This window comes from Tachypleus tridentatus, chromosome 10 (genome assembly GCF_004210375.1).
Source record: "Tachypleus tridentatus isolate NWPU-2018 chromosome 10, ASM421037v1, whole genome shotgun sequence".
Lineage (NCBI taxonomy): Eukaryota > Metazoa > Arthropoda > Merostomata > Xiphosura > Limulidae > Tachypleus > Tachypleus tridentatus.
The window spans coordinates 20,926,150-20,939,135 of record NC_134834.1 but is presented as its reverse complement, the minus strand read 5'-3'; the positions used below and the strand labels follow the sequence as shown (position 1 = coordinate 20,939,135).

The 12,986-nt window shown below is 31.5% G+C and overlaps 1 protein-coding gene across 1 annotated transcript in view; it reads right to left on the bottom strand.

The window, feature by feature from the left end:
- The window catches only part of LOC143228851 (transmembrane channel-like protein 1), a 77,854-nt gene that overhangs the window by 41,266 nt on the left and 23,602 nt on the right, over window positions 1–12,986 (bottom strand). Inside the window, exons 7-12 of the mRNA XM_076460246.1 lie at window positions 12,610–12,708; window positions 10,669–10,808; window positions 10,223–10,370; window positions 8,173–8,216; window positions 2,501–2,639; window positions 1,920–2,029 (exon numbers count right to left, since the gene is read on the bottom strand). Of these exons, the coding sequence (XP_076316361.1) occupies window positions 1,920–2,029; window positions 2,501–2,639; window positions 8,173–8,216; window positions 10,223–10,370; window positions 10,669–10,808; window positions 12,610–12,708 (680 nt within the window). The remainder of the gene's footprint in view (window positions 1–1,919; window positions 2,030–2,500; window positions 2,640–8,172; window positions 8,217–10,222; window positions 10,371–10,668; window positions 10,809–12,609; window positions 12,709–12,986) is intronic.

The following is a 12,986-nucleotide window of genomic DNA, read 5'->3' as shown; positions in this document are numbered from 1 at the left end:
GACTAGCTGCCTTCCCTCTAGTCTTACACTGCTAAATTAGGGACGGCTAGCGCAGATAGCCCTCGTGTAGCTTTGTGCGAAATTCAAAACAAACAAAAACAATTAAGTCATATTTAGGGGGACGGCTAGCGCAGAGCGCCCTCCTGTAGCTTTGTGCGAAATTCAAAACAATTAAGTCATATTTATAAATATGCTATGAAGCTGATTTATATTTTCATCACGCAGACATAATTTCCTGCTTCACTGCCATGGGTTTATACGAGACACGCTATATAACCTTGGTTTTAACCCTGAAAACTGTGGATGAGTTTGATACCACAACGAAGAAATGTATTTCAGTTTAAATATTTACTGGTTTAAGCTTTCAAATAAGTAAGAAAATATTAAAGCACATAACTAAAAGTAAACCTGACACTGGGAGAGTTGTTTATTCATGAACGAGGCCGTGAAAGAGTTGTAGAGACACACGGAAGATGATAAATTATACACACGAGACGTGGCAACTTACACACCACACACATGAAATCTGACAACTAACAAACATATGAAACCTGTCAACTTAACACACGTAACATGGCATATTACACACATAAACTTGGCTAATTACATACATACTAACAAATGAAACCTGGCAACCTACACTCACATGAAACCAAGCAACTTAAATACCCAAAACCTGGCAAATTATAAATACATGAAACTTGGCAACTTACAGTATTGTGTAAAAGTGTTAAAACAAGAGAACATTATTCCATGTTTTGAGGCTAATTCTTCCGTGTCATTACAAAATGTATATATCAACACTATGGTAAAGCTTCACCGCCCCCTGTTGACAATTCAATGAACCAGGGCGAGAATATTTATCATTATTTAGAATTCACAGATACTTGTACCAAGGGCTTGTCATAAGGATTCTACTTGAATGAATATACTGTTCAAATTTAGTGTGTGAAATAGCAGTTGGTACTCCATGCAGTGTCTTAACTATATAGAAATAAGCTGGAATATGGTACCGGTATATACCAGAAGAAATCAATTTAACATCACCTCACAAATAAACATTAACAGATAGTGATAAACACTATTTTTATCAAGTTCTGTTGTGACGTCACAGTCCCAAAAAGCGTAGAAAATTGTCAACAGAACAGAAAATTTGTTCTAAAGCTTTACGTGATGCTGGTTGGACTCTCAACAAAGTACTGCAGATTTGCAATGCTCCATAAACACTGTCAAGTACACCATAGATCGCGAGACCGAGACACGTAAATTTGAAAATAGATAATAAAGATGTAGAACACCTAAACTGATGTTAAGTATCTTTGTTTATACAGCCTTCAGAACAGAAGGAAGAATATCACTGATGTCATGCATGAGATGAACGACCAGGTACTAGATGACAGAAAAAGTACTACAACCAAGAAAATAGTGACCCCAAATTCTCGTCCAATCTATGCATAAATTATTTACTCCTCACAATGGTCCTCACAGAGTCCCAGTCTCAACCCAATTGAGCAGATCTGTCTGGGATTTGACAGATCAAAGGCTTGAAGAATAAAAAAAATTACTTCCAAAGAAACTTTATGAGAGTGTATTAGAGACATTTGAAGTAAAATCCTAATGGACACTTTGATAACATATGTTACAGCAATGCCCGAGACACTGTCTCCAGTTATTAAAGCAAAAGGGGACACAAAATATTATCTCTTTGCAGAACTCAAGCACATATACTGAGTTTCTTTTGTACAAAATATTAAAATTAATAAAACTTTGATGTTTTTCCTGTATTTTACCTTCCATTGTTCTTTGAAAGTAGCCTAAAATTTAAGCTTTTCACTGTACTGTAAATAAACGAAATCTGACAAATTACAATCATGAAACCTGACAATTTACATACACACATACGAAACCTGACAACTTACCGGGCAAGTTGCCACCGTAGCTGTACCCGTGGATGATACTGCTCAATCAAACCGATCAGTTCAAACAGATTTGGATAGATGACCGAAATGGACGAAACGACGAACGTCACCTGTAAGGGTTACTTATATTGATTTCACAACAGTTTCGATAGCTTTCATTGGTGGATTTTTTTTTTACATCGTTTCAAAACACACAATGTTTAATTTCTGGTAACACATACGAAACTCCATTTTATGGTAAAATCAATAACTCCCACTGACCTACTGTCTTCACATCAAACACGTAAAATAGAAATATTTTTAAAGAAAAACTTTCGAATACAAGAGAAATCTTGCTACTAGGTCCAGGTATAGTACCAGATACCATTCGTAAGCCGGAGTAAGTCACTAGTTTACAATATGACAACAAACGTTACAGAGTGTAACTTAATAATCTGAAACATCTGATGACACGTATATGATATGATGTTTTAAGGTATGACAGAATAACAGAACAGTATCATATGCTAATAAGTGCGAACGAACAAACCCTTTGTACGCGGAGCATACAGTACTACTTATACTTTGACAAAAATACTCACTTCATTTTGCCGCCACCAGGTGGACTCGGACTCAGGTTCTTGCGATCGTTGAACAACTAAAACGACCGCGTATGCACTCGACGCTAGGAGAATGATAACCATGAAGTTCGCCAATGTACGCAAAACAATCAATTTCCAGCTTTAAAAAAACGAAGTAAGAGAGTATAAGTTTTGTTGTTTGTTTTATGAATCTTGCGCAAAGTCAAACTAGGGCTACCCGCATTAATTTTGTAGTGAAAGACAACTAGTCATCACCACCCACCGCCAGCTCTTGGACTATTCTTTTACCAACGAAGACGGTGAATTGATCATAGCTTTATTACGCCCCTGCAGTTGAAAGGACGAGCATGTTTGGCGGTTTGGGGATTCGAACCCGCAACCCTCGGATTACGAGTCGAACGCCTTAACCATCTGGCCATGCCGGACCGAGAATATTAGGTTTAGGTTTATTTTATCCAGAGACTAATTTGACTAATTTCTTACTAAAACTGTCAAACCATTATATTATCAGGTCTTTGAAATAGTCTTAGCAATTCAAATCACTGCCTGTATTAAGAATAGTTACGTATATTCATATACAAAATGTGGTCAGGTATACATTAATACAAATAGAATAGCGTATCACTAAAAATAAGGAATAGTAGACGTCCTTCAAAAGAATATACTGTAGCGTGTATCTAATAGTTTTTGTTGTTTTTTAAGTTTCGCTCAAAGCTATACGAGGGCTATCTGCGCTAGCCATCCCTAATTTAGCAGTGTAAGACTAGAGAGAAGGCAGCTAGTCATCACCACCCACTGCCAACTCTTGGGATACTCTTTTACCAACAAATAATGAGATTGACCGTTTCATCACAACACCCTCACAGCTAAAAGAGCGATCATGTTTTGGTGTAACGGGGATTCGAACCCGTGACTCTCAGATTACGAATCGAGTGCCTTAACCACCTGGCTATGCCGGGCCCGGGAGCGTCTTCTCATGAGTAGAAGTAACGAGAATGGATTTAGAAGATATGTATTTATCTGCACAAGAAAAAAAACACGTAGTATGCAATAGGTGACATCTAGTGACAAATATGTAAATCAATAGGAATTGTATTATTCATTTTGAGCTAAAATAACGAAATACGCCACTTTTTCAATATTATTTGTTGTATCTAATTCAGAGTAAGTTATTTATTTTAATATTATGTGTTGTATCTAATTGAGAGTAAGTTATTTATTTCAATATTATGTGTTGTATCTAATTGAGAGTAAGTTATTTATTTAAATATTGTATGTTGTATCTAATTCAGAGTAAGTTATTTATTTCAATATTGTGTGTTGTATCTAATTGAGAGTAAGTTATTTATTTCAATATTATTTGTTGTATCTAATTCAGAGTAAGTTATTTATTTTAATATTATGTGTTGTATCTAATTCAGAGTAAGTTATTTATTTTAATATTATGTGTTGTATCTAATTGAGAGTAAGTTATTTATTTCAATATTATGTGTTGTATCTAATTGAGAGTAAGTTATTTATTTAAATATTGTATGTTGTATCTAATTCAGAGTAAGTTATTTATTTCAATATTGTGTGTTGTATCTAATTGAGAGTAAGTTATTTATTTCAATATTATTTGTTGTATCTAATTGAGAGTAAGTTATTTATTTAAATATTATGTGTTGTATCTAATTGAGAGTAAGTTATTTATTTCAATATTGTGTGTTGTATCTAATTGAGAGTAAGTTATTTATTTCAATATTGTGTGTTGTATCCAATTGAGAGTAAGTTATTTATTTCAATATTGTGTGTTGTATCTAATTGAGAGTAAGTTATTTATTTCAATATTGTGTGTTGTATCTAATTGAGAGTAAGTTATTTATTTCAATATTGTGTGTTGTATCTAATTGAGAGTAAGTTATTTATTTCAATATTGTGTGTTGTATCTAATTGAGAGTAAGTTATTTATTTCAATATTGTGTGTTGTATGCAATTGAGAGTAAGTTATTTATTTCAATATTGTGTGTTGTATCTAATTGAGAGTAAGTTATTTATTTCAATATTATTTGTTGTATCTAATTGAGAACAAGTTATTTATTTCAATATTATGTGTTGTATCTAATTGAGAGTAAGTTATTTATTTCAATATTGTGTGTTGTATACAATTGAGAGTAAGTTATTTATTTGAATATTGTGTGTTGTATCTAATTGAGAGTAAGTTATTTATTTGAATATTGTGTGTTGTATCTAATTGAGAGTAAGTTATTTATTTCAATATTGTGTGTTGTATCTAATTGAGAGTAAGTTATTTATTTCAATATTGTGTGTTGTATCTAATTGAGAGTAAGTTATTTATTTGAATATTGTGTGTTGTATCTAGTTGAGAGTAAGTTATTTATTTCAATATTGTGTGTTGTATCTAATTGAGAGTAAGTTATTTATTTCAATATTGTGTGTTGTATCTAATTGAGAGTAAGTTATTTATTTCAATATTGTGTGTTGTATCTAATTGAGAGTAAGTTATTTATTTCAATATTGTGTGTTGTATCTAATTGAGAGTAAGTTATTTATTTCAATATTGTGTGTTGTATCTAATTAAGAGTAAGTTATTTATTTCAATATTTGCGTTGTATCTAATTAAGAGTAAGTTATTTATTTCAATATTTGCGTTGTATCTAATTAAGAGTAAGTTATTTATTTCAATATTGTGTGTTGTATCTAATTGAGAGTAAGTTATTTATTTCAATATTGTGTGTTGTATCTAATTGAGAGTAAGTTATTTATTTCAATATTGTGTGTTGTATCTAACTGAGAGTAAGTTATTTATTTCAATATTGTGTGTTGTATCTAAGTGAGAGTAAGTTATTTATTTGAATATTGTGTGTTGTATCTAATTGAGAGTAAGTTATTTATTTGAATATTGTGTGTTGTATCTAATTGAGAGTAAGTTATTTATTTGAATATTGTGTGTTGTATCTAATTGAGAGTAAGTTATTTATTTCAATATTGTGTGTTGTATCTAATTGAGAGTAAGTTATTTATTTCAATATTGTGTGTTGTATCTAATTGAGAGTAAGTTATTTATTTCAATATTGTGTGTTGTATCTAATTGAGAGTAAGTTATTTATTTCAATATTGTGTGTTGTATCTAATTGAGAGTAAGTTATTTATTTGAATATTGTGTGTTGTATCTAATTGACAGTAAGTTATTTATTTGAATATTGTGTGTTGTATCTAATTGAGAGTAAGTTATTTATTTGAATATTGTGTGTTGTATCTAATTGAGAGTAAGTTATTTATTTCAATATTGTGTGTTGTATCCAATTGAGAGTAAGTTATTTATTTCAATATTGTGTGTTGTGTCTAATTGAGAGTAAGTTATTTATTTGAATATTGTGTGTTGTGTCCAATTGAGAGTAAGTTATTTATTTGAATATTGTGTGTTGTATCTAATTGAGAGTAAGTTATTTATTTGAATATTGTGTGTTGTATCTAATTGAGAGTAAGTTATTTATTTGAATATTGTGTGTTGTATCTAATTGAGAGTAAGTTATTTATTTGAATATTGTGTGTTGTATCTAATTGAGAGTAAGTTATTTATTTGAATATTGTGTGTTGTATCTAATTGAGAGTAAGTTATTTATTTCAATATTGTGTGTTGTATCCAATTGAGAGTAAGTTATTTATTTCAATATTGTGTGTTGTATCTAATTGAGAGTAAGTTATTTATTTCAATATTGGGTATTGTATCTAATTGAGAGTAAGTTATTTATTTGAATATTGTGTGTTGTATGCAATTGAGAGTAAGTTATTTATTTTAATATTGTGTGTTGTATCTAATTGAGAGTAAGTTATTTATTTCAATATTGTGTGTTGTATCTAATTGAGAGTAAGTTATTTATTTCAATATTGTGTGTTGTATCTAATTGAGAGTAAATTATTTATTTCAATATTGTGCGTTGTATCTAATTGAGAGTAAGTTATTTATTTCAATATTGTGTGTTGTATCTAATTGAGAGTAAGTTATTTTTTCAATATTGTGTTTTATCTAATTGAGAGTAAGTTATTTATTTCAATATTGTGTGTTGTATCTAATTGAGAATAAGTTATTTATTTCAATATTGTGTGTTGTATCTAATTGAGAGTAAGTTATTTATTTCAATATTGTGTGTTGTATCTAATTGAGAGTAAGTTATTTATTTCAATATTATGTGTTCTATCTAATTGAGAGTAAGTTATTTATTTCAATATTATGTGTTGTATCTAATTGAGAGTAAGTTATTTATTTCAATATTGTGTGTTGTATCTAATTGAGAGTAAGTTATTTATTTGAATATTGTGTGTTGTATCTAATTGAGAGTAAGTTATTTATTTCAATATTGTGTGTTGTATCCAATTGAGAGTAAGTTATTTATTTCAATATTGTGTGTTGTATCTAATTGAGAGTAAGTTATTTATTTCAATATTGGGTATTGTATCTAATTGAGAGTAAGTTATTTATTTGAATATTGTGTGTTGTATGCAATTGAGAGTAAGTTATTTATTTTAATATTGTGTGTTGTATCTAATTGAGAGTAAGTTATTTATTTCAATATTTGTGTTGTATCTAATTGAGAGTAAGTTATTTATTTCAATATTGTGTGTTGTATCTAATTGAGAGTAAGTTATTTTTTCAATATTGTGTTGTATCTAATTGAGAGTAAGTTATTTATTTCAATATTGTGTGTTGTATCTAATTGAGAATAAGTTATTTATTTCAATATTGTGTGTTGTATCTAATTGAGAGTAAGTTATTTATTTCAATATTGTGTGTTGTATCTAATTGAGAGTAAGTTATTTATTTCAATATTATGTGTTCTATCTAATTGAGAGTAAGTTATTTATTTCAATATTATGTGTTGTATCTAATTGAGAGTAAGTTATTTATTTCAATATTGTGTGTTGTATCTAATTGAGAGTAAGTTATTTATTTGAATATTGTGTGTTGTATCTAATTGAGAGTGAGTTATTTATTTCAATATTATGTGTTGTATCTAATTGAGAGTGAGTTATTTATTTCAATATTGTGTGTTGTATCTAATTGAAAGTAAGTTATTTATATCAATATTGTGTGTTGTATCTAATTGAGAGTAAGTTATTTATTTCAATATTAAGTGTTGTATCTAATTGAGAGAAAGTTATTTATTTCAATATTGTGTGTTGTATCTAATTGAGAGAAAGTTATTTATTTCAATATTGTGTGTTGTATCTAATTGAGAGTAAGTTATTTATTTCAATATTGTGTGTTGTATCTAATTACTAACCTTCGGCTGTGACGTCACTAACATAATTAGACTTGATGTTTCGATGTTTGCACCCACTTGTTTGACGGTTGGTTTAAAAAACAAACGCATCCTTAAAATGTCATGGGATATTTTGCAGTTAATCTGAGATCTATCGACACTCTGAAACTGAATTGCACAATTGCATTTGAATAGTTTTCTAGTGTCTCGGTCCATTTCAAGTAGCGAATAGGGAAGTTTAGACAAAAACACAGTTATAACAAAATGACACTTGATAGAATTATGAGAAGCAGGAATCAGAGAGGCTTGCTTTCTGAAAAGACACCAGATTTAATACGTGACGAACCAGAGTTTGAATAGTCTCTACGGTTTCGTTCTTTCTCTGAACTTTAAAACGATTTCACTTACTTCCGTTCGTCTTTTTTCTTCTCCTTTTCTTCGAGAATTACCTCCTGGTGACAAATATAAAGTAAAAAAGTAAAATAAAAAATGGTTCTTATGATAAAGACAAAAGCACAGCATTAGGTAAAAATGTAAACGTCGTAATCAACAAATGTAAAGAACGTAGCTAAGTGAGTTGACGTCGGATAGAATTATGTTTTAAAGACAATTCTTTAAATAAATTATAATTTGTAGAAGTCATGACTGTCTTCCAGAAGGTCAGTGTTGGAGAGTATTTGATGTTTCAAACATAATTTAGTGAACAAGGTATAATTTGTCGAAGTGATGATTGTCCATCAGTTTCTTTGTTTTTAATTTCCGCAAAACCACACGAGGATTATTTGCGCAAGCCGTCCTTAATTTAGTAGTGTAAGACTAGAAGGAAGGCTGCTTGTCATCACCACCCAGTGCCAACTGTTGGGCTACTCTTTTACAAACGAGTAGTGGGATTGAACGTCATAATATAACGCCATTGAACGTCATAATATAACGCCCAGATTAACAGTTGTAATAAAAAAGTGAATGGAAAAACTCGAGTTTCCTATTGGATAGTTCATAATTAGAATTTATTTAAATAATTGATAATATTTGGTGAATTGAGGGTATTTCTTTTAATTCACATATCACCAAAACATTTATAATACAATCTATTTATATTGTAACAGATTTATTAATAAACATTCATTTTAATACCTATGTTTGTTTCCGTATAGTTTTTTGCATGTGCCGTATATTGTTGAATGTGTATTACAAAAGTCCTGCCTCTTTAAATCTGTAGAAACTTTTTGAGAGTAAGAATCAAGAATATTTGTTTTATGAAAATATAAGCGTATAATATAATGAGCATTGTTCAACGTTCGAGAATCTCGCCTTAAACTATATAAACCAAGACGCCAAGAGACAGATTATTATTTTTTCGCTACAGTCAGTGTACTGTAAGACTCCGAAGCTATAATTGTGATTAACCCTTATTAATGGGAAAACTACAGAAGTTGAACAGGAACGTTATAGATTTTGAACATTAGAAACCGTTCAACTTCAGTAAATTAACTTCGGACGTTAATACTCCTACGATAACATTAGATATCTTCATCCTTAAAAAGTCAGCGACATGAGGCGAACCAAGCTAACTAGCTTAAGCTAGGTGCAGATGTAATTATATCAACTAAGAATTAATTGGATCGTCGACAAAATATTTAGCTCTATACCGGACATAAGACTTAGTCTGTAAGTTTGTAAAACTGCTGTATATAAAATCATTATTTGTAATAACCGTTATTATAAATTATATCGTTGTTTGTGCATTGAAATATGTTTGTGTTGAGAAAGAAAATAGTGTGGCAAGTATCATAAATTTGACACATATTGAAATCCAAATAACTGCAAAATTCAAATTTCCGGCTGTTTGAAATCGTAATACGTAACGTTACGTAACATAAGAAATTGTAGACTCGTCCGGGATAAATTATAATACGCCACAACACACTTTCGTTTCAAACTTACTGCAAATATAAATACACAGTGGCCAAGTGTGTTAAGGCGTTCGACTCGTAGCCCGAGGGTCACGGGTTCGAATCCCCGTCACACCAAACATGTTCGCTCTTTCAGCCGTGGGGGCGTTATAATGTGACGATCAATCCCACTATTCGTTGGTAAAATAGTAATCCAAGAGTTGGCGGTGGGTGGTGATGACTAGCTTCCTTCCCTCTAGTCTTACACTGCTAAATTAGGGACGGCTAGCGCAGGTAGCCCTCGAGTAGCTTTGCGCGAAATTCAAAACAAACAATAGATACACAGCTCCACCCTATGTTAACGTGGGAAAACGTAACGACACCTAGTTAATCGGTTCCAGTGAAAACCCGTCATGTACAAATATGGTTCTGATATAGATAATTTCAGCAATTTTGTGATTGTAGTAGTCAAAGTTGCACATCGAGACGTGGTACACGGACTATTTGTTATTATTTCTAATATAACGCCTGCCTTGTCTTTTTTTACTCACAATGATACAATTTACCTTGAAGCTCATGATGAGCGAAGCGCTCTTGTTAAGAGCGGTTTCTGCGTTTCCAATCATGTAATCCCATCCAGTGAAGAGCTTCCAACTGAAGGTGTATTCCTCATCTTTCTCTGACATCTTACTCATTCTGGAGTTTTTTGCCATTCTGCAAATAAAGATGGCGTCTATAAGCTTTAGGCAGTAACTTTTACTTGTGATTTTAAGGTAAAAATATAAGTTTTCGGCTTTAATTGGCAATGATACAAACTTCTGATTTTGCGAGAAAATATTTAAGTTATTAGTCTCTATTGAATAACACCAATGCATTTTGTGACAAATGATGCACTTATACATGTTTTAATTTATAACCCGTGACAGTAATTTATTATGTAATAAACAGAGTTATTCAAGTGGTGTCCACACTTAACTAACTATAAGGTCGTTAATAAAGTAGAAATACTCACTTTTTCAGGATAGTAACAAAACTGTAGACATACACAGCTAAAGAAGTGAGGAAATAGGCCAGTGGTAGACGGTAACCCTCTTCGGTCATTTCTCTGTTACTGTAGTAGCCATAAAATATTGGAGAGTATTTCAGATAACCCTGTATAAGGAGGGGCAAAATAAAGATTATTGTACTGACGGAGGTCGTAAGTCCCCTCTTTATGATATTAATTTACATACGTAAGCACTAAGCACCATCAGCTGTCCATACGTTTTTACTCTTGAATATGTTACTTTCAATGATAATTCTCTATTGCTGACCCCATAATGGCCTGGTAGTCAGATTATTCGACTCGCAACATCTGATCGCGGGTTTGTATCGAACATTTTCGCCCTGTTAACCGTGGAGGCGTTATAAGTGGCGGTCATTTCAACTATTTATTGGTAAAGAGTAGTCGAAGAGATAAAGTAGGTGGCGTTGCATTCTCTCCATTCTATTGCTTCAAAATTAGGGACGGCTAGCCTTCAAGTAGCTTTGCATGAAATCCCAAAAACAAAGGCTAACTTTTGATGGCTTAGCGACTTATAACACCATAAATTATGTTTCAATACACGCGATGAACAGAACGTAGATAGCATATTGTGTAGGTTTGCTCCTAAAGATAAGCAAATTATATTTATTGTTGATTAGGCAGATGTCTCTTTTTTTATAGGATACAATGTTTAAAGTAGATAAGAACCGGCTAAACCAGAAATAGTTATTGGTTTACTTGCGTTGTTTTCACAGTTGTGTTACTTCCCTGCCTCTCCAGCCATATCGGTATACAAAATTATGTTTCTCATGAATCTACTGACTTCGTGAAATAAACATATGTTTAACAAATTCTTTAGGCATCTACTGACCTCGTAAAATAAACACATGTTTTGTAAACTCTTTAGGGCTCTATTAACCTTTTACAATAAACATATGTTTTGTAAACTATTTAGGGCTCTATTGACCTCGTAACATAAAACTAAACTCGTAAAATAAGCATACGTTTTATAAACTCTTCAGGGCTCTACTGACCTCGTAAAATAAACATATGTTTATAAACTCTTCAGGGCTGTACTGACCTCGTAAAATAAACATACGTTTTATAAACTCTTCAGGGCTCCACTGACCTCGTGAAATAAACATATGTTTATAAACTCTTCAGGGCTGTACTGACCTCGTAAAATAAACATACGTTTTATAAACTCTTCAGGGCTCTGCTGACCTCGTGAAATAAACATACGTTTTATAAACTCTTCAGGGCTCTACTGACCTCGTGAAATAAACATACGTTTTATAAACTCTTTAGGGCTTTATTGACATCATAAAATAAACATATGATTTATAAACTCTTTAGGCCTCTACTGACCTTGTAAAATAAACATATGTTTTGTAAACTATTTAGGGCTCTATTAACCTTTTACAATAAATATATGCTCATAAACTCTTTAGGGTTCTATTGACCTCGTAAAATAAAACTAAACTCGTAAAATAAACATACGTTTTATAAACTCTTCAGGGCTCCACTGACCTCGTAAAATAAACATATGTTTATAAACTCTTCAGGGCTCTACTGACCTCGTAAAATAAGCATACGTTTTATAAACTCTTTAGGGCTTTATTGACATCATAAAATAAACATATGATTTATAAACTCTTTAGGCCTCTACTGACCTTGTAAAATAAACATATGTTTTGTAAACTATTTAGGGCTATATTAACCTTTTACAATAAATATATGCTCATAAACTCTTTAGGGTTCTATTGACCTCGTAAAATAAAATTAAACTCGTAAAATAAACATACGTTTTATAAACTCTTCAGGGCTCTACTAACCTCGTAAAATAAACATGTTTTATAAATTCTTTAGGGCTTTACTGACATCATAAAATAAACATATTTTATATGAAATTTTTAGGGCTCTACTGACCTCAAAGTCCCATATTGCCTTCAAGTTTAAAGCGCTGTCCTGTTCTTTAGTTTCAATTTCTTTTCTCATGCCTGTTGGGTCGTCTTGACCTCTCAAAACCTATAGGAAGAGAAAACCTATACCATTTATGACTTACACTCAAAACCTAGTGACCTATCTATATATAAAACAAATATAGACCTAGTGACCTATCTATATATAAAACAAATATAGACCGCTCTATTCAGATTTCGCTTACAATGTAGCAGAAACGTCTAACATTTGATATATTCATTTAATGAAATCCCACACTGACTCAACGGTAAGTCTAAAGGCTTATAATGCTAAGTATTGGGTTTCAATCCCCCTTTGGGCATAGCAGTGATATCCCATTGTGT